This window comes from Schistocerca serialis, chromosome 4 (assembly GCF_023864345.2).
Source record: "Schistocerca serialis cubense isolate TAMUIC-IGC-003099 chromosome 4, iqSchSeri2.2, whole genome shotgun sequence".
NCBI classification, from domain to species: Eukaryota; Metazoa; Arthropoda; class Insecta; order Orthoptera; family Acrididae; genus Schistocerca; species Schistocerca serialis.
In genome coordinates, this window is record NC_064641.1 from 881810841 (window position 1) to 881834470 (window position 23630).

Below are 23630 nucleotides of genomic sequence, written 5' to 3' on the forward strand. Positions count from 1 at the left end.
TTATTCATTTATTTATTAAGGAGATCGATTTCTGGCGTTGCAATATTGAAGATATTACTTACGACCTGTAGGTTTCTCCTAATATCTGTAGTGGAAAAAGCGACCTCTTTAAGCAAATATATGTTAAGCGAAGTTACTTGCTTCGCGACATAGTTAAGTATGCGTCCCCTACGTATCTCACTGTTGACGGAACGGACGTTCTCATGTCTAGCCACTCCCTCTCCCACCAACCTCCACTGTCAACACCATATGGTCCGCCGGCTCTTTCAGCCATCATGGAATTGAAATCTCACTTCCGGCTGTCTGCGTTCTGCAGTACCGCTTTGCTCACACGAGGTACAAAAGTGCAAAATTGGAAAACAACAAAATCAAATGTGTCATGAACAGAAGGAGTACGTTACGAAGAGCTACCGTAGAAAACTGCATGCAGGACCTGGCCTTCTGCAGTCGTAATGTCACACTCATTCTGAGTTCATGAATTAGGAAGAAAGGCAGCTGAATCTTCGCCATCCCCATTGTCCGTCGCCTATTTACTTGAAAATGGTCCTTAAAGGCCGGTATTGTCGGGTATATCACCCCCACATATTTCATCGTCTTCGCCCACGGGTTTGGGTGACCATTTCTGGAGAGCCTTGTGCGTATACCCGTTCCAAAATTTTGCCCAGAGTCCTAAATAAACTAATGGATCGGTAATTGCCGGCATCGCATAGGTCTTTCTTACTGGTGTCCTTTTTCCTTGGCCTACCACAGCACGGTACGATATGGCTACTCTCCGTTAAAGCCGCTTTAACAGTCACGACTTTATCACTAAGGGACTCCTGTCTTTTCTTATCGTGAAACTGATGGCACTCCCGCTTTTACACGGTATCTAACCGGCTGGATTACGTCAGAACGAATTCATAGAGACAGCACATACTGGCGTGGCTCTCTTTACGTCTACAGATGCGTTGTCGCTACCTGTCTATTGTCGTTGGCGGTGGCACTACTCGCGTGAGGCCGTAAACTACGAGAGTTCTTCAACTGTGAGCTTCCATGCGTTACTAAGCGCATATCCGGTGTCTGTACTGAAGTTTTTATCACATAGTTTAATTTCCGTTACTTCTCAAATCACGGAGACCCAGTAGTTCGAAGCATGGGCTATAATTATCGTATATTCATCTCATACATGACCTTGTGTTTATTTAACAGAGTGTCCTCGGCCTACGATGAAATCCGAGTGTTGGAATGCGCGTAGCATCTAGCGATTAGGTTGGTTAGTGTACTCCCTAGTGCTATAATCCTCCGTTGCAAGCCACTTACTTCTTGTGTGCTGCATAAAATGGTAGAGGCCACTCTCCTATGCTACGCAAACAGTAACAGTATCTTTGTTAGCCTACTTTGTATATAATAGTATCCGTTGTGGGTCTACTTTGTATTGTCCTCAATAATTCCTGTGTGTGTGTGTGTGTGTGTGTGTGTGTGTGTGTGTGTGTGTGTGTGTGTCTAAATGCCCATCCGCCAAAATTCTCGTATGTGTTAATCATCCCCTGCCCCCTGTAACTCTGCCTCTTCATGTGGGTTGTGGTCGTCGTTGTCGTCATCGTCACAGTCCTCCCACCGCATCCGCCATCGCCGCGGCCATCGTCTGGTGCTCCAGTCGTCATACCAGCATCCAGTCATTGTTGTCATCCCACGTTACCTCGGTGACACTTTATCGCCAATAATCATCGTATACAGCCTGTTCCCTGTCCCTTCATCTCTCTCTGGTCGCTCCTACCAACACTTTCATCTATATAACCCCGTCCCCTGCTCTTACTGTTCCTACATACAGCACTTCCTTCAACCTACTACACTGCGTCCACTCACATATTCCCACAGTTGCGTACCTAGCTGCAGTCATTTCGTTCAACTACCGTCCTGTTCCCCGGACCTCTTCCCCGCCTTGTGCCTTTTCCTTTGCTTCTCCTAATCTCCCAACATTTCTCACACCGATCGCTTCTCATGCTCTATCAACAGATAAGATAACATCCCGCCACGCTACAATGCCAACGCCAGAAGCGCCAATATCAGTCACCCAGTCAACATGCCGCAGCACTGACTAGAGCAACCTCGAAGGACCGGCACCACGCGTATTCCATCGCCTATCATTCCCCAACCATCCCTGCAACATCCAGACTCCCCCATCAGCTCTGTTCCCAGAAAACCCTAACCAGTCCCGATCTCAATGAACACATGGACACTACTTCCTCCTCCCCCATCCTGCACCTTTGTCTCACATTCAGACTTTCCTCCTATGCTGTCCTGATTCCACTTTCCTTAATGACAAAACCCTCATTTTTGAAATCAACAATTACGTCTCACACCTTCCCATTGCACAAATCATACGGCACAATAACTCTCTTCTTCGTAATTCCTCAAAATTCCACAAATCACCTTCAGCCTTCATGCTTCTCCCACTCCTTTCTCAACCACCAACAACACCAGCCTCTACAGCATCCACCAGCCCTCACTGCCTGCCTGCTTGCCTGAAATCACAGCAGATTAGACGGCTGCTGAACTAATTTCCCATTCTGCCACAGAAATCCTCATGGCCTGACTGATACTCAGGCACCACCTTCCTCTTGCACACCGTCACTGAGTCTGCATCCACCACACACCATCAGTTGCGTACCAAGGAAGCCATAATTTACAGCTGCTGAAGTCTCAAAATCCCTCCCGCAGTTATATATTTTCCAGATCTACTGCTGCAATGACCATCTTACTACCGACTGCAACAATCCATCCACCTGTCCTCACTGTCCCACTGTAAAGCCTCCCACTTTCTGCAACCACGTCCAAACCTCGCTTCCCCACCCACCTGCAACACCTGCTAAGATACCCATCCTGCCTACGCCACCAAATGCCCAGCCAAGCACCCACTCATCATACCAGTAATTCCCTTGCCCACCCAGCCCGTTCACAATCGTATCCATCCCAGCAACGCTCACCACCCACCTGCCACTGCTGAAGATATCATGAAATTCTTCAGCATCCTTCTCCACAATTTCCAACCCTTCCAACAACCGAACACCCTTCAATGAAATTACCTTGCAGCTCAATCTGTATTCCATCTAAATATCTAAGCCACCTAGTCCCAAAACAAAGTACACTTTCTATTCATCCATCTCAACATCACTCATTTAAACCCTCATCACCATTCACCCACATAGCTCAATTTTCAGACTGTCGTCATGGCCTAACAGCAATTCAACATCCTGTACATCAACATCTACTCACTTCCAACTAAGAATCCACTGTTAATACATACCCTGTTCCAACAGATAGCACATACCTCAATACTTAATGATTCGTTTCTATGACACTGTCATACCATCCAAACTCTCCCTGTATCCTTTACTATGCAGATAGTCCCCAAACGTCTGGCCAGAGATGGAGTTGCAACTGGTCACCACAAGAACATCCCTGTCTGTCCACAAGCCTTATGCAATACTCTCACTCAATACCTTATCCTTAGCCATTGTTCACATTCTTAGCTGTTATCTGTGCCACTATCTACAGCTCACCCTCCCCAACCTGCAGAACGCCACTGGCGTCAGTTTAGAGGCTCCCTCCAACGTTATATTGCCTGCATCACCCCAACAATCCTGTCCTGGAAGCAACACTATTCCAGATGTCGTAGCTTCTCCCAAACTTCCTGGAGACCTCACTACAATACTCTTCAATCCGATTGGAAGTGGCCACCTATGTGTTTTCCCCACAATTCGCTACAATCTATATGCAACCCCTCCTAATTTCCCTGCCAAAGTTATCCAAAATTACTCGTGTACCTAGTAGACTGTCTATTGGGAATACATAAATACTCATATTGGAAGCCACTCACTATCTTCCTAGCAACCCGTTTTGTCCCTCATACCATGCCCTTCTTGCAACGTAACTTGTCAGACGTTATTTGCGCCGACATTTCTACCAAGGCCATATTGTATGTCCTCATCACCCCACCCTCCTCAACAGCCCCTACTCCTCGAAGAATACCACCCATTACACCGCATCTTCCTACAGAGTCACAACCAGGATACACTAATATGCCCTATAAAATGAGAGACACATCAGAAACTTACTAAACGCAAAAAAAAAAGAAACAAACCGGCAGCGGTCAGGCGAGCCAGACCTGCACCAGACTCTATTCTAAACGCCCTCTTCACTCTTCCAGGTACTGGAAGGCATTCCATCGACTCACTGGCAAAAATCCCGTCCCTCACTACCCACTCCTCCACAACAACCATCATCTACCTGATAATCTGAGCAAAGCTAAACACTTTGGATCTGATTTCTCTGTCATCATCTCCATTTACGATGACTCTCACACTGGTTACTCCCTATTCCCTACAATATATGAACGCAAAAATATCACTGTCCCACCCCTAGCTCCCAGCTTCCAATACTTGGGAAACGTACCACAAATGGACTTACACATACCAATTATGCCTCACTAAATAAAATCTGTATATGTGTATAAATAAATAATCAATATTTCTGTCGCATTGCAAACTGTCCAAACTTTTTTCATACTTTTCAGTTTCCATCTCGGCTTCAAATCTTATTCTACTATTTCTCTCCGTTCTTACGACCAGTCACCCTCCTCTCCACATTGAATCCTTCTGTACTGCTGTCACATATTCCTATTAGACGCCATTACTAACAATAGACTTAAATATGAAGAGGAAATTGAATGACAGAATGTTAATAAGACTGATATTTCTTGACTTCCATAGATTCAGGATTATTTATTATTATTACTGTTATTATCACCGTCATTACCATCATTTAATATTGCTCATGTACTAAAGTAATTTTAATGTTGACTCCTTAATGATCACTTGTTAGATCTAACAGAGGGTCTGAAGGCTGATGTGGACTGCTAAGGCAGCCAGTCCACAGTGACGGGTAGCCGAAAGAAAGGCATGTGTACACACACGCCGACTGGCGTGAAGTCTGGAACAGGCTAAGTAATGAATGCTAATAAGAAAAGTATGCAGCTCCTCGAATACTTAACTTTATTCTTTGTTGGTTTACAACGTTCTTCTTGAGACATTTCATACGATTACTATCAAACTGTGTAAGGCTAATGGCGCCTTCCTAGGTCGTAGCCATGGACTTAGCTGAAGGCTATTCTAACTGTCTCTCGGCAAATGAGAGAAAGGCTTCGTCCGTATAGTCGCTAGCAAAGTCGTCGTACAACTGGGGCGAGTGCTATCCCGTATCTCGAGACCTGCCTTGTGGTGGCGCTCGGTCTGCGATCACACAGTGGCGACGCGCGGGTCCGACATGTACTAAATGGACCGCGGCCGATTTTAGCTACCACCTAGCAAGTGTGGTGTCTGGGGGTGACACCACAAAGGCCATAATCTTTGCGAGACGAAATAAATGAATATGTTTATCGAGCCTCCACGTCCTCCTTAAGACATGTAACGTTAAGTGCAAAATTATGATGGGACGAAAGGCACTTTCTTAGAGAAATAATTGTCTGTCTATTATTTTTCTGCTTCCTGTGATTTTATTAGCATCATCAACCCTGTGTTTTATGTTTTAAGTTCCAGAATTTTCTGCCATTTTACCTTCAAGTCACCGGTTTTATCGCCAACTGTTATTATTTTTTATTATCTTCATCTTTTTAAAACAAATTCTGTAGGCTGAAGAGCAGCGTAATAAGCTGCTGCCAGCCCGCCCCCTTCAGGGGGAATCGAAACTCAATAAAGGAAAAAAAAAAAAACTCAGCCAGCGAGCCCCTCACTCCATGGTGTCTCCCTTCCTCTCCACCCCCAAACAGTTGCCGCGCCTTTACACTTGTGTCCTACCCTCTCTCCATCTCCACACCCTCCGCCTCCTTTCCCAATGCAACTTCCACCATCTACCCCTACCAGATGATGAGCTTCGCCCTGACATCTACCCTTCCTGCCAACTCTAACCCCATCTTCCTGCCTCCCCCTCAGGGCTCCATTCCTCCCCCTCCCTCCTCCTGAGCGGCTTCCCCCTCCTACTCCCCCTCCCTCTCTTGTGCCTCCTTTCAGAGTCTCTGCACTCCCTCCTGCCCCGTCTTCCCTCTTCATCTCCCACCCCACGTGCCTCCTGCCTCTTAGTGTACCCGCTGACGCCCCTACTCTCTTCATCCCGCTGCCTCCCTGGCTACCCCTCCTCTTCTATCCCCTCCGACCTCTCCCTCAGCAGGTCCCACCTGGCAGGTTTTTTCTTCGTCGTGTGTGCTCCAAGTGGGTTTTAAGTGTGTTGTTCTGGAGTGTTTTTAATACTATGGCCGACTTTTAACCTGTGGATGTGTATTCAGTGTCTTCTTTGTGTTTTAAGAATCACCAACTGTGTTTTTTAACTTTATGATGACGTCTCCATGTCAGTGTATTTTTACCTCCATTATCTCCCTTTACTCTATTTTCTCCTTTTCTATCGCCTACTATATGTAACATTTTATTCTTGTCTTAGTTGTCCTTTCACTCGGCTGCATACCGGCGGATTGTGTTTCTGACAGCTCTCCACTGCCCATATGGGCAGGGGAATGAAATCATAATAAAGGAAAAAAAAAACTCAGCCAGCGAGTCTAATTTGCGAACGTCTCTGGACACATCGCCTGGCATTAGATAGCTTACTTACTTCCTTGTTCTGTGTACGAGTGGACGACCTTTCTTAAAACTAGGAACCCATTTTTTGCCGTGATCTGTCCAGTGGAATTACACTCCTGGAAATGGAAAAAAGAACACATTGACACCGGTGTGTCAGACCCACCATACTTGCTCCGGACACTGCGAGAGGGCTGTACAAGCAATGATCACACGCACGGCACAGCGGACACACCAGGAACCGCGGTGTTGGCCATCGAACGGCGCTAGCTGCGCAGCATTTGTGCACCGGCGCCGTCAGTGTCAGCCAGTTTGCCGTGGCATACGGAGCTCCATCGCAGTCTTTAACACTGGTAGCATGCCGCGACAGCGTGGACGTGAACCGTATGTGCAGTTGACGGACTTTGAGCGAGGGCGTATAGTGGGCATGCGGGAGGCCGGGTGGACGTACCGCCGAATTGCTCAACACGTGGGGCGTGAGGTCTCCACAGTACATCGATGTTGTCGCCAGTGGTCGGCGGAAGGTGCACGTGCCCGTCGACCTGGGACCGGACCGCAGCGACGCACGGATGCACGCCAAGACCGATCTCCTACAATGGCCGTACACCACTGGTGATCGTCGAGGGGACACTGAATAGTGCACGGTACATCCAAACCGTCATCGAACCCATCGTTCTACCATTCCTAGACCGGCAAGGGAACTTGCTGTTCCAACAGGACAATGCACGTCCGCATGTATCCCGTGCTACCCAACGTGCTCTAGAAGGTGTAAGTCAACTACCCTGGCCAGCAAGATCTCCGGATCTGTCCCCCATTGAGCATGTTTGGGACTGGATGAAGCGTCGTCTCACGCGGCCTGCACGTCCAGCACGAACGCTGGTCCAACTGAGGCGCCAGGTGGAAATGGCATGGCAAGCCGTTCCACAGGACTACATCCAGCATCTCTACGATCGTCTCCATGGGAGAATAGCAGCCTGCATTGCTGCGAAAGGTGGATATACACTGTACTAGTGCCGACATTGTGCATGCTCTGTTGCCTGTGTCTATGTGCCTGTGGTTCTGTCAGTGTGATCATGTGATGTATCTGACCCCAGGAATGTGGCAATAAAGTTTCCCCTTCCTGGGACAATGAATTCACGGTGTTCTTATTTCAATTTCCAGGAGTGTATATCCATACACAGAGCAATTATTTCTGTTTGCCCCCGCTGCTGTCTCCGCTCTACTGAACTCAAACAGAAGTCGTGCTTTGGTAGCTCAGATGGGAGAGCACTTGCCCGCGAAAGGCAAAGGTCCCGAGTTCGAGTCTCGGTCGGGCACACAGTTTTAATCTGCCAGGAAGTTTCATATCAGCCCACACTCCGCTGCAGAGCGAAAATCTCATTCTGGAAACATCCCCCAGGCTGTGGCTAAGCCATGTCTCCGCTATATCCTTTATTTCAGGAGTGCTAGTTCTGCAAGGTTCGCAGGAGAGCTTCTGTAAAGTTTGGAAGGTGGGAGACGAGATACTGGCAGAACTAAACCTGTGAGGACCGGGCGTGAGTCGTGCTTCGGTAGCTCAGATGGTAGAGCACTTGCCCGCGAAAGGCAAAGGTCCCGAGGTCGAGTCTCGGTCGGGCACACAGTTTTAATCTGCCAGGAAGTTTTATGTTACAAACGTTCCGATTTTCCCACTTGGCACTTCATTTTCCAACGACCACAGTTCCACTCACTATCTGCAATTGACAAAATGACAATATGGAAAGTCAAACAGCAACAGTGAACTACAAACAAAAAATAGCAATCGGTAAATAAACCCATAGCAACCGGAGTACCAACACGCAAAACAAAATCACTGCGAATTTATGTACCAACCTAACATTAACCACGTTTCACGACAGTGTTCTGTTTTAATAAAGTACGTACGCTGCCACACGTCAGCCCGTATTGTCCAACTGCTAACCGTTGTGTTGTCGAAGATACGCTGCACGTGAGTAATGTGACATAAAGTTTCCTGCGTTAGTATGCCGCACGATCATGGGCACTAAATAGTGCTATTATTTTCAATTCAAAACTGCTAACTGTTCAGTATGACTCAACTACATTTTCCACAAGGCTGAACCAGCTTTGAATAATTTTATTCTTAAGGACTGAACGAAAGTTAAATTCTATTTTGTCTTATCTTTCTCCTTTACAGAAGCCTACAAAAAATTTGACAGAGGTGGACGTATTTCCGGCGTACAGATACGTCAGGAGGTCTGTCGACTGGATGGCGATGGCGTCGCACGAGTGGGACCCCGTGGAGATGCTGTGAACCATGATGGACATGACGGCTCCCATCTGCGAAGACGGCCTCAACAGTCCAGAGATGGTCGACTTCATGAAGTACGTGCACCACTGCGAATCACTTGCTTCTAACACTTCACCGCTTCAGCGCGACAGAGTAGGAAAAATCTATGGAGTAAGCAGATCGTTCTGCACTTATAAACAACATCACGTGGGAATTGTCACATGACCTTAACATGATGCTCTTTATTTGCAATTTGGGTTGGTTGGTTGGTTTGGAAGAGGGGACCAAACAGCGAGATCAACAGTCCCATTGGATTAGGGAAGGATGGGGAAGGAAATCGGTCGTGCCCTTTCAGAGGAACCATCCCAGAATTTGCCTGAAGCTACTTAGAGTAATCACGAAAAACGTAAATCAGGATGGCCAGACGCCGGTTTGAACCGTCGTTCTCCCGAATGCGATACATTTTGGGCTAAGATTGAAACTTACATACTACACGTATTTCAGCTGTTTCATGTTTTTGTTTCCTTCTCTTTATTACTGACACTAACGGTGCTGAATTGATGCTACTACGGAGGCAAATCTAAATTCGTTAAAGGAGGAAAAAAATCTTTAAATAGGAAAATACCAAAATGATGTAATTATAGTTTCCATATTAGCAAGAGCTGCTTTATGCGTTGATTACTGTGAAAATATCACGACACAGTGTAAAGAAGTCATAAAATAGCAAGACTTTTTTATGTGTGTGGCTATAGTGCTAGGTAAAATTTTTAGTGTAGGATTGTACTGTCGGTCAATCCGTTTAATGTATACACATACGGAGCCGTTTACACCTGAAGTTTTATATATATATATATATATATATATATATATATATATATATATATATATATATATATGTAACAATTTAAGTCATAGTAAAACTATTGTGCTCTTTTCAAAGTATTCATAATACGAACCTTTTGTCGCGAAAAAATGGGTATTTTAGATTCCATAAGGATGAAGCGAGCTTAAATATATGCAACCGGAGAGTAAAAGCGGAAGATTTTCGTCCCTAAAGGAATCCGGAGTATGATAAAGTGCTAATTTGATAGGCCTATACGTCGCAGCTGTATATTCCAGGTGTCCGATGTGGCCAAGCGGTTCTAGGCGTTTCAGTCTGGAACCGCGTGGCCGCTACGGTCGCAGGTTAGAATCCTGCCTCGGGCAGTCCATAGGTTAGTTAGGTATAAATAGTTCTAAGTTCTAGGGGACTGATGATCTCAGATGTTAAGGTTCCATAGCGCTCAGAGCCAACTGAAAAATTGTAAATTCGATGTTTTTCGGGACACTTTCACTTTGGCGTTCTAGGTAGGAATTTTACAATGCCACTGCAGCACAATGTATTAAGAAAGAGATTTGCCAATGGGTTTAAATGCAGTAAAAAAAACAAAAATTAGTGGTGGATATCCGTTCTTTTAATATGCCTATAAAAACAAAAAAGCTACATCTGAACTGGTGCACTTGTCTCAAAGAAGGGAGAGCTGTTGTATTTATACAGATTGCACAAACACGTGTGCCAGAAACTTTAGGGATCTGCTCTTAGCATTAAAATATTAAAGAAGTTCACATGAACATGAGCCAGAAAATACTTCGGTAGACAGGTACTTGAAGGTTTTATTAATCACAGCCGGCAAATGATACTGTTCCACACACATATGCATGTATGAAAGGTTTTGTTATTCATGACAAAAAATTTGCATTTACGAAATACGCTCCTGGAAATGGAAAAAAGAACACATTGACACCGGTGTGTCAGACCCACCATACTTGCTCCGGACACTGCGAGAGGGCTGTACAAGCAATGATCACACGCACGGCACAGCGGACACACCAGGAACCGCGGTGTTGGCCGTCGAATGGCGCTAGCTGCGCAGCATTTGTGCACCGCCGCCGTCAGTGTCAGCCAGTTTGGCGTGCATACGGAGCTCCATCGCAGTCTTTAACACTGGTAGCATGCCGCGACAGCGTGGACGTGAACCGTATGTGCAGTTGACGGACTTTGAGCGAGGGCGTATAGTGGGCATGCGGGAGGCCGGGTGGACGTACCGCCGAATTGCTCAACACGTGGGGCGTGAGGTCTCCACAGAACATCGATGTTGTCGCCAGTGGTCGGCGGAAGGTGCACGTGTCCGTCGACCTGGGACCGGACCGTAGCGACGCACGGATGCACGCCAAGACCGTAGGATCCTACGCAGTGCCGTAGGGGACCGCACCGCCACTTCCCAGCAAATTAGGGACACTGTTGCTCCTGGGGTATCGGCGAGGACCATGAAGCTGGGCTACGGTCCCGCACACCGTTAGGCCGTCTTCCGCTCACGCCCCAACATCGTGCAGCCCGCCTCCAGTGGTGTCGCGACAGGCGTGAATGGAGGGACGAATGGAGACGTGTCGTCTTCAGCGATGAGAGTCGCTTCGGCCTTGGTGCCAATGATGGTCGTATGCGTGTTTGGCGCCGTGCAGGTGAGCGCCACAATCAGGACTGCATACGACCGAGGCACACAGGGCCAACACCCGGCATCATGGTGTGGGGAGCGATCTCCTACACTGGCCGTACACCACTGGTGATCGTCGAGGGGACACTGAATAGTGCACGGTACATCCAAACCGTCATCGAACCCATCGTTCTACCATTCCTAGACCGGCAAGGGAACTTGCTGTTCCAACAGGACAATGCACGTCCGCATGTATACCGTGCCACCCAACGTGCTCTAGAAGGTGTAAGTCAACTACCCTGGCCAGCAAGGTCTCCGGATCTGTCCCCCATTGAGCATGTTTGGGACTGGAGGAAGCGCCAGGTGGAAATGGCATGGCAAGCCGTTCCACAGGACTACATCCAGCATCTCTACGATCGTCTCCATGGGAGAATAGCAGCCTGCATTGCTGCGAAAGGTGGATATACACTGTACTAGTGCCGACATTGTGCATGCTCTGTTGCCTGTGTCTATGTGCCTGTGGTTCTGTCAGTGTGATCATGTGATGTATCTGACCCCAGGAATGTGTCAATAAAGTTTCCCCTTCCTGGGACAATGAATTCACGGTGTTCTTATTTCAATTTCCAGGAGTGTACATTTACATAAATTTCTCTAAGTGACCACCTCTTGTTCCATTCATCCCCTGACCTTGCATTCCATATTGCACCGAACATTGTGGAAAACTCCTGGTGTGTTCCGTATTTGATCACATCCATTTTGGATACGCTTGCTCAGAATATCAACATTGAGCGAGGGAGTACAGTAAATCAAGAATTTTAAAACTCCCCAGCGGAAAAAAATCATTGGGTTCAAATCAGACGTTCGGGCAAGCCACACAATGGATTCCCATCGAATAATATTCAACTGTTCGAAAAGTGGTTATCAAGATACTCGCGAAATATCCGTATAAAGTGAGGTGGAACACCATCGTGCGTAAACTGCTTGGATGACACCTTCAGCTACATCATCAAGTAAATGAACCAAGCCATGTCTTTGAAACTGTAGATACGTTTGTCCAGTAATACGTTGCGGAATAAAAAAATGGTTCAAATGGCTCTGAGCACTATGGTACTTAACTTCTGAGGTCATCAGTCCCTTTATGAGTGTTTCCATCATCTCGGACGTAACTGTTATGACAATTGAACATGTCGTCACATGAATAGTCATGAATAGTCATCAGTTAATAAGGTATATGCTAAGAGCTGTATAAACACAATATACCGCCCTGACATGCATTGACAGAAAGTTATTCTTACCTTGAAAGTCTGCCTCATGTAATTCCTGCATCCGTTGTAGGTGATATGGGTACAGAAGGTACAAATCGTCATGGCATGGATACCCGCCCTTCTCACAATTCTCCTTGTAGTAACTGATGGAGCACGAAGAACGGTCATTCAGATTCGCGCTACAGCAGATAACGTTGTCTCCCGCCATCTATAACTCTCTTCTCAGCTGAGCCTATCTTTTGCAGACATTGGTGGAACTGCACAAACGTTGTTGCACAAATAAAATGCCTTCGATAGTAACGTTCGAGATAATGTTGATGTGATGGGTTTGCCTTCCCGTCTACTAGGCTGTACACGCAGTGCATACCCTATCATTTCAGACACTGAATACTTCGTTTCGATGTGATGTGATTGGAGTTGCTCTAAAACAGAACAAATGACAACGTGACGAAACAAAGCGAACGCCATGACCAACTGTCAACAAAAACGCGAGTAACAATGTACATTGGAGGTACGCTACACAACCAGTACTCACTACGAGGAATTCCCTTCGCACACATCTTCATATTAACATTTAGCAATGATATGATGTCAAGGATAGATCCATAAAGATTAGGACACATGTTTTTATACATCCTGTATGTCTATGGCTTTGAACCAGATTCTCTCAGGATGCAAATTATTACAATACCCATGTAATGCCTGCACAAATTCAGAAATAATTTTGAAAGGAATCTGCTGGTACTAGGGATGTAATATGTAATGACATTCAAAATCTGCAGGGCACTTATTAGCGATCGTTACGCCACACTACAGTCAGGTGACTTTCGGAGTCAGTGCATGTTGGTGACAAAAAATTCTACGCCAGGCGCCTGAAGGCTCATTCCATAGATATCCCTGTTCTGTGTTCAACGCAGAGGATAGGTAAATTTCTATTCGCGCGATGTTGTTACAGGTCGCCGCTGAAGTTCGACCTGTACATCATGGAGAGGGGTCTGGTACCGTGCTTCTACGGCGTGGCTCACGCAGTCGGCTCCCCACCCGTGGTGGGCCTCGTGACCCTCGGAGCCTACCATTACATCCACTGGAACGATGGCAACCCGGACAACCCAGCCTACACGCCGTGGTGGATCCACCCTTACTCGGACCACCTATCGTTCTGGCAGAGACACTACAGCTCTTACGTGTGGCTCTACTCTAATTTAGTGTTGTCGAATGTAGTGCTGCCCAAGCACGAGACTATACAGAAGAACTACTTCGGTCCTCGAGTCCCGTCGATACACGAACTTGAGAGAAATTTCAGTCTGATGATTCTCAGTAACCATTTCACGCAAAGCTATCCCAGATCCAACCTTCCCAGTTTTGTGGAAGTCACTGGGCTACACATCCAGCCAGATATTAAGCCACTTCCTAGGGTATAGTACATATGTAATATTTATATTCTGTATTTACGTCCTGTTGTAGTATGTAACCTAGCTACAGATTTTATTCACAGAGTCGATTCTATATCGTACAGCGTGATAACTATCCAGGCTTCAGAACAAGTCGAGGTATAGGGGAACTCGGGGCGGAACGGGATACTTACTGTTTAACAATTTCTATAAAATAAGGGAACACAAGGAAACGCTTCTTCAAGTGATAAAAAAACACCTTGTAGTGTAACCTAATGTACCTTTTTTTTAAATCACTTGAAACAATACATTTTGCATTTTTTACAATTTTTCAAAGAAAGTCTTGCATATTTCCCGTTCCGCCCCACCCACGGGGCAGAATGGGATAAGGCTATTTTTCGTTAAATTGTTGCACAAACGTTGAATTTTAATTACGAATATCGTATTAAACTATCGCAAAATGTTATATAACAGGCAATTCAGACTAAGGAATGTGTAATGTAAACAATTAAAAAGTCATTCTTCAAAATAAGAAAATATTTTAATGTCATTCTGAAAAATGTAAAATGCTTAATAACCACCAAACCATTAACTAGTAGCCCTTTCGACAACAGTCACAAATCAGTAGATCCTCTTCATCTTCACTGTCTGCCAGCACATGAACTGTGTGCCCACATGAAACACCTCTGGCATGTGGCCCAGCCCTCATTAGAAACGGAGTAAAAGTCCCCACAGTAGAGACACTCAGCATCCTCTCTCTCTCTCTCTGACTCTCTCTTCTCTATCGTCTTCTTCCTCTTATTTTTCTTAAGGTCTTTGATGTGCTCTGTTTTGGTTTTTTTGGGTTTACAGTTTGATATTTTTGCCTTAAGTTGCATTGCACCTGACGTCTCTGTCCTGACATTGTTTATATTCGTGCACGCTCCTCCTCTCTGTAGGCCTACTTTACGTGCGACAGCATTCTGCAGTTGCTTCTTATAAGGAGAATCCGTTAATACGGCGGTTTTTCCTTTTCGTCTTGTAGTCCGCCGTGTAATTTGACATATTTGTGGGATTGGAATGACAGCCCCGGGCGATATCTGGAAAGCTGAGTTGTTCGGCGAACATAGCTGGTTGGGAGAGTCTGGCATCCATGAACATCCATGCTGGATTTGCTTTCTACTTGCATCAAAATATGACGGGGCAGAACGGGACACTATCCCATTCTGCCCCGTCCCGTTCCGCCCCAAGAGTGCTTTTGAGGTTAACAACTTTCATGGAGTGTAATAACTGACGTATTTAAATGCATTAAATAACTTAAGTATAAAAAATGCCATGCACTTTAAGGGAATGTGTCATTTTAGGGTATACAATTAACAATTAACAGCTTACCTGGCGTTGAAATTCACCAAACGTTAGAACAACGCAAGCGGTAACGTGACGGACAACAATTCACTTAGGTCTCGCACTTCGAACTAAATCAGAATGGCTGCCCTCACTTCCCTTCCAATCGGAGAAATAGTTACATGCCCATACAGCAGGTTGGAACACTGTCCAGTCTAGAAAAGAGCAATTTCCCATTGTGGCCCGCTATCCCGTTCTGCCCCGAGTTCCCCTACTGTTCTTGAAAGAGAGTTGTAACTGGTCGTGGCTATTACATTATGTAACACTGGACTTCGTTGGCCTCAATTCAGGAATAGACTCCATAAGTTTCATCAGGTATATTGTTACGCACCTGAGCCACTCAGTGGCGATTAAATCGTTTAGAGCTAGCAAATGGCAGGGATTTTGATGCCTACATTTCAGTTACGTGATTCAGCTGGCCAGTCGAAGTGCGACATGGTGCCCAAGTCTTTGATAACCACTATTCAAAAGTTGTATTACAGGGCTGCGAGAGGTACAGCATTTGTTGTAGATGCGTTACGCATATTGTGTTGATTCAACAAAAAATCGGGCAACTTCATTGACGGTATGGTCAAGAACACATCCAAATACGATGGCTTCTTTCCACCATTCTGTCACTTCTCCGCTTCGACCCATCTTAAGCCTGTCTCACACGTTGTAGGATGGTCCGTAGTTTACTTTCCAGCTCGCACTACGGCTCCCTGGAAGGCTCCGTCGGGTGATGGCTGCCATCCCAGCACGGAGTGTTGCTTGTTTTCCATCACAGCCGCTGTGCTGTTTTCCTTTAAAGTTCCTCAGAACGCTACGTTCACTGGCCAATCACAAATCCTGTTTGGCGTCTGACGTCACACCCTGTAAGGCAGGGAACGCTGGTTAACCTGGGACACGAAAGCTAAATGTCATGCGCAAACCAACTGCTCTGCAGTGTTTCTCAAACGATTTTGAAGACAGTGTCTAGCAAAACAAAAATGATTCTCTTGCATCTCATAGCTTGGTTCCTCAAAGTCGCTATTAACTGCCTATCATTCCGTTAATGGTCGTACTTAGAGGGTGACAACTACTGAACTACACGAAAAAAACGTAAATTAGTTACAAACTACGCCACGTACACACTTTATTCGACATGTAAACGTCACTACAGATATTCGGATTCAGGTTATGAAATGTTCGATATGCCTGCCGTCATTGGCGGTGATGTGCAGCAGACGAATAGCGAAATTCTGCTTAACCCCTGAAGTGTCGGGATATAGATGCTGTCGATGACCTCCTGCATGGCAGTTTTCAGCTCTGCAAAGATTTTGGCGTTACTGCTGTACAAAAAGTTGTGGCATGTGTTCAGATCCGGAGAATATGGAGGCCAATCGAGATCCATGCTAGTGGCCTCTGGCTACCCCAAAGCCGTAGTACGGTCCCCAAAATGCTCCTCCAGGACATCAAACACCCTCCTGCATCGATTGGGTCGATCTCAGTCTACCATGGGCCACATCTTGTCAAAATCAGGGTACTTTGGATAATGGAGATGAAATCATCTTCCAAAAGCTTCACGTACCGCTCGGTAGTCACCGTGCCATCAAGGAATATCTCACCGATTATTACGTGACTGGACATTGAACATCACGCAGTCACCCGTTGAATTGAAGAGACTTATCGATTGCGAAATGCGGATTCTCAGTCTCCCAAATGCGCCAGTTTTGCTCATTGACGAAGCCATCCAAATGGGAGTGGCCGACAGCAAAAAGGTGCGTGCGCAAGCGCGTACTAATTCCCATCATGCCCTGCGGCCAGTTTGCAGTTTGAACGTCCTAACGCAAACCGTTCAGAAGTTATGACGGTTTTATTTCATATAGTTCTCCTTACGATCATACTTCAAAATTAAGTAAGTTACTGAAACGATTTCTAATAGCTTGCAATGAAAAATGGGGTCACCATGAGTTCGCATTTGGTACATGTTAGGTCATACGTTACTGCATATGAAAAGTCACTATCGTACTGAATTCTTCTTGAAACTCGAGAGGAGATCCATTTCTCCATACTCCAAAAAATGGATTGTATATTGTGCACTCCGTTCCACTGACGCGTTCAAACGATATAGCTAGAATGAAATATTCACAACATACCTCGAGGAACGAATTTTGACATGAGGTTAAGTGCAAAATTTCCTTATCTATTACAAAATATAAGTAACTGCAGACTTCTTCGAGGGAATGTGTCTGTTTTACGTATCATCGCCCTAATGACAAAAGAATTGCTGCGGCTTTTGCAACAACAAAACTGAAATTACACGTTTCTTTTCGTATCATGAATGGGCTTTTACATAAAATATTGACATATCTTATTCTCACTAGTTCATTAATACACTGTTTTGGAATCCATCGCAATTTCAGCTAATTATAATGTTAGTGACATTAACCTTTGTAAACTCTAGTATGGAAACAAGAAAAGTGAACGTGTTGCTCAAAATTCGTCCCTGAGTGACGCTCCTCCGAAGAAAATGAAAGAAGTAAGAAGTATGTGGAAAATAAATCGTCACTTCTGCTGCAGTTTTGGCGGAATCCTATACCCCAGGGTACATTTCATAAGGAGTGACTGGTACTGAAAGCTGCCAAAATGACTTTACTTCGACGTCTCAAGGTTCAGAGAAATTTTAAAACAAATGACAGCACATAGCGCACCATATTTTAGTTTCTATCCAAATGCAGACTAATTTCGTGAACTTTCTCATGGCAAATATATTTCCACATCCTAAATATTTAGTACATTTTCATCTTGACTAGCGATAAGAGACGGCCATAAAAAAAAGCAACCGTATTTTTTCGGATAGAGCTACGCTCTTTCTTGATAGCACAATAGTAGTTCTCGTTGACTCAATAAAATTATTTCGTAGCTCTGAGGGCGTGATCACTCTGACTCCTGTCAACTACCTGTCAAGGTGAGAACAGGTTATCAATATACTTGACGAAATGTTAGAAGACATTTGAAGTGAAAAAGTACAGTCCTCCCTCCTGTATTGGGGTAAGAAGTAAAGGACATTATATTGTACCTGTGAATTGCTTCTCTGTTTCTGAGAACATTGATGTGTAGGGAAAAAATCCGTTGGCAACTTTCAGTCCTAGTCATTTATTATTAAAAATAAAAAGAGATATATGATTAAAAAAAAATGGCTCTGAGCACTATGGGACTCAACTGCTGAGGTCATTAGTCCCCTAGAACTTAGAACTAGTTAAACCTAACTAACCTAAGGACATCACAAACATCCATGCCCGAGGCAGGATTCGAACCTGCGACCGTAGCGGTCCTGCGGTTCCAGACTGCAGCGCCTTTAACCGCACGGCCACTTCGGCCGGCGATATATGATTCAACCGAAATTGGAACATAATATATTTTCTCCAGACTACTTATTCTTTACTTTCCTTAGAGGTGTCATCGGTGGTGAGTTTTGAGTAACACCTACACTTGTCTTGTTGCTATGTTAAAATTTACTCATTTTGCCAAAAGTCAGCAGAGTCTCATCCCACCAACATAGTAATGTAGTTGAAATTCTGACAGATTGGAGCTTCGTTACTATTATGGTTGCAGAACCCACAGCAATTCTCATTTCACCAGCTGTTGATGACCCTTAAAAATTGTACTATTAGACTTAAAGTCTGTAGTTACTTGTACGAGTATGTTGCAGTAGATAAAGATGTTTCGTGCATTAACCATATCCCAAAATACTAGCCTCATTTCGTGCTATCATTTACGAATATCTCGTTTCTATTTTTATTACTGAATAGTTTCTTTGAAATGGTTTGAAAAAAATTACTGAGCAGCCGGCTTCCGAGCACAGCTCTCGAAATAGTCTGAAGCAGTTTCTTCAGCTTGCTCGGTGCTCTCAGACAGCACTCCTAGAATTGTTTATAACGGGAAGAATTTTCAGTAATAGCTACTGCGTGATAGTTCCGAGTGAGTACTTTCTCTAAGTGTCTGAGGCTGTTGCGAAGCCGTATGCCGGAAGCGTTTACACACAGCAGGGTGAGAGAGCCGGTTAGAACTGAGAAGTCACTCTGCGCGAGGTTTTTCAGTCGCAGTTCCGTGCGTGAATGAAGAGGTTGCGATGGAAGAGCGTCGGGCTGCAGCCGCACTTTCAATGCTTTCATTGTCAAACAAACTTAGACGACAAGTTTCGTGTTGGATAATAAAATGAATTAGGCGATGTGGTGAATTTGGAACAGTGCAATAACCTCACAGTAGAGCTTGCAGTTGGTCATGAAGAACTATATATATCACTAATTGTCACGGGCAGCCACAACTCATCTAAGAGGTATGAGAGTAGAAGAAGCCTAATGAGTCCATGAAGGGCACCTTAGTGCCATGAAAGAACAACCGTGCTCGGCTACCGCTACAGACAACGTATTGGAGGAAGTTGCTATAGAAGAGCCAATAAGATCTGGTTTCAATGCAGAACAACGTAAGGGACTGCCAGCCGTACTTTGCCAATTTTCACACGCCATTAAATGCGGAGTGGAGAAAAGACAGATCGTACGGTCCGTGATTAGACACTATATCGGAGCTGGGGTTTATCCACCAACAAGCCCAGCTCGTGCAGGATGTCGCCTGCCGAACGACAGACAATCAGAGAGGAAATGGAGAAGACGCTGCAACAACACATCGTTGAACCTTCAGAGAGTTCTTTTGTGATCCTTGTGTGTAAGAAGGAAGGCACATCATGGCATTTCCTTATCGACTGACGATGACTGCACCAAAATCATGTAGTAAGAGGTGTATCCTTTGCCCTCGTCACTGATTATGGCGTCTATGAGTTCAAAGTGATGCCATTTGGTCTAATACTCCAGTCACCTTCGAACAGATGATAGAGAATCCGCTTCGACATCTTACGTGGACGACACGTCTTTTCTGTTGGATGACGTTACCACTTTTTGCAGACGTTTGAAAAACATCTAAGGCACCCGACAACCGTTTTGAAGTATTTTCAGACTGAATCCCAAAAAGTGCTTCTTGGGCACCCAAAAACAAAATTCTGAGTCACCTAGTTAACGGGGATGGAGTGCGTCCCGATCCAGAGAAAATTAAAGCAGCCACAGATTTTCCGATTCCTCAGCACATTCGTGATGCGAAATGTTTTCTCGATATCTACTTATGCTACGAATAATTCGAAAAGGAATTCTGTACAAAGGCACATCCATATGCAACAACTTTTCTGCATGGAGACGCTAAATGTTCCTGGAACGAATTCAAGAAAGATCTTTCCACTTTCTCAAAGAGACGCTAACATCTTCTTCAGTCCTAACACTGAACTAGGTGCAAAGTGAATGCAAAGACGTAACTTTACGCTGATGCAAGAAGTTGTGGGATAGCTGCAGTTCTAGTACAAATTCAGGAGGGTTATATTTACAGAGTATTCCCCAAGTACAAGATGTCGCACGCCAGAGGATGACGCAGCGGTCTGGCTGGAAGACATCCCTTAGGCCTTCTTCTGATGCGCTGTAATCTTTCAGTTCATTGACCTAACCGTTTGTGATTGCTGTCATGTTGGTGACCACAACAGTATTCTTGTTGACCAACACAGGCAAGATACAGAAGCAAGTACGTCTAAGACTCTCAAGTACTTTGCCTTCGTATTTTGACCGTTTAACACGCTGAGGTCCGGCATATTGACTAAATGGTGCACAGCTAACATCATGTGCCCCGTACACGGTCTGAACACATAGTGATCCCATGGCATGATTCGATATTGCGCTGTCCATTGTGGCAGGAGGGTTACCTTCAACAGAAGAACTAACTCTGATTCCTTTGTTGATCGGCATACCGCCATACTCTGTTTACAATTACGAAAGGAGTAATTAATCTACTTGTTTGATGAATACCTTTTGCTTCGTCTCAGAGGATGCAATGCGAATATTTTTCGTGTTTCACCAACAGGATATACAGAACTCGATAGACGGAGCGACTGAGGGTGCTATCTACTTCAGCTTGGGCACCAACGTACTGAGTAGCAAAATGCCACCAGAAAAGCGACGGGCTTTTCTCGGCGCCTTCTCGCAGCTCCCGCAGAGGGTGCTCTGGAAGTGGGAAGAGGAAGATTCGTCAGACCTGCCACATAACGTCCTATTGTCCAAGTGATTTCCACAACAGTCAGTACTAGGTATGTCTTACATTTGTATCAAAAGAGTACTACTTGCATTACTGTTATGACTGTCATTTTATATGTTTTCCATCATTCATTAGTTGCTTCTATACGCATAGAGATGTATTCCGTCTTTGCAACTAAATGGGAGATTGTTTTTTTTTTCTGCTATACGAGTTTCACTTCTTCTAATTGTGAAGCATCTTGAGTGGTCTGTAATACGTTTGTTGTATGTATATAATAAGTGTGATATATAACATGTGTTACTACATCACATTTCACTACATTTTTTCTTGTTTTTTTAGGAAAGAAACAAATTTCGTGATATAAAACTACCACTTGGTGTTTGTTACGATTTCTGATGTTATTAACCCATGTGTGTCCTCCTGGAATTGTATTTAATTGATCTATTCAGATGACTGATTTTCGGTGTTTTTTCGAACACATTTATTTGAAAATTGCATTTCCACTTTTCACTGTGTGTTTATTGCGTGTATTTAGAGTGGGTAGTACAGCCAACTGTAGCTTTGTGTTTCTCATTCGTCTTTTGCGTTGATGTGTCTATGTCTGTATGTAATTTATACACTCCTGGAAATTGAAATAAGAACACCGTGAATTCATTGTCCCAGGAAGGGGAAACTTTATTGACACATTCCTGGGGTCAGATACATCACATGATCACACTGACAGAACCACAGGCACATAGACACAGGCAACAGAGCATGCACAATGTCGGCACTAGTACAGTGTATATCCACCTTTCGCAGCAATGCAGGCTGCTATTCTCCCATGGAGACGATCGTAGAGATGCTGGATGTAGTCCTGTGGAACGGCTTGCCATGCCATTTCCACCTGGCGCCTCAGTTGGACCAGCGTTCGTGCTGGACGTGCAGACCGCGTGAGAAGACGCTTCATCCAGTCCCAAACATGCTCAATGGGGGACAGATCCGGAGATCTTGCTGGCCAGGGTAGTTGACTTACACCTTCTAGAGCACGTTGGGTGGCACGGGATACATGCGGACGTGCATTGTCCTGTTGGAACAGCAAGTTCCCTTGCCGGTCTAGGAATGGTAGAACGATGGGTTCGATGACGGTTTGGATGTACCGTGCACTATTCAGCGTCCCCTCGACGATCACCAGTGGTGTACGGCCAGTGTAGGAGATCGCTCCCCACACCATGATGCCGGGTGTTGGCCCTGTGTGCCTCGGTCGTATGCAGTCCTGATTGTGGCGCTCACCTGCACGGCGCCAAACACGCATACGACCATCATTGGCACCAAGGCAGAAGCGACTCTCATCGCTGAAGACGACACGTCTCCATTCGTCCCTCCATTCACGCCTGTCGCGACACCACTGGAGGCGGGCTGCACGATGTTGGGGCGTGAGCGGAAGACGGCCTAACGGTGTGCGGGACCGTAGCCCAGCTTCATGGAGACGGTTGCGAATGGTCCTCGCCGATACCCCAGGAGCAACAGTGTCCCTAATTAGCTGGGAAGTGGCGGTGCGGTCCCCTACGGCACTGCGTAGGATCCTACGGTCTTGGCGTGCATCCGTGCGTCGCTGCGGTCCGGTCCCAGGTCGACGGGCACGTGCACCTTCCGCCGACCACTGGCGACAACATCGATGTACTGTGGAGACCTCACGCCCCACGTGTTGAGCAATTCGGCGGTTTGTCCACCCGGCCTCCCGCATGCCCACTATACGCCCTCGCTCAAAGTCCGTCAACTGCACATACGGTTCACGTCCACGCTGTCGCGGCATGCTACCAGTGTTAAAGACTGCGATGGAGCTCCGTATGCCACGGCAAACTGGCTGACACTGACGGCGGCGGTGCGCAAATGCTGCGCAGCTAGCGCCATTCGACGGCCAACACGGCGGTTCCTGGTGTGTCCGCTGTGCCGTGCGTGTGATCATTGTTTGTACAGCCCTCTCGCAGTGTCCGGAGCAAGTATGGTGGGTCTGACACACCGGTGTCAATGTGTTCTTTTTTCCATTTCCAGGAGTGTATTTGTGTATGTATGTGTATGAGAGTATTATTTTCTCTCTCTCTCTCTCTCTCTCTCTCTCTGTCTGTTTGTATCTCTCCCTCAGTACCAGGTATGTCTTACGTTTGTATCAAAGACTT

The 23630-nt window shown here is 45.6% G+C and overlaps 1 protein-coding gene across 1 annotated transcript in view; it reads left to right on the forward strand.

Moving 5' to 3' along the window:
• Positions 1-8898: 8898 nt before the first annotated feature.
• Positions 8899-23630, forward strand: part of LOC126474827 (UDP-glycosyltransferase UGT5-like) — a 35114-nt gene continuing 20382 nt past the window's right edge. The window contains exons 1-2 of the mRNA XM_050102302.1: positions 8899-8966; positions 13563-13867. Coding sequence (XP_049958259.1) covers positions 8899-8966; positions 13563-13867 — 373 coding nt within the window. The remainder of the gene's footprint in view (positions 8967-13562; positions 13868-23630) is intronic.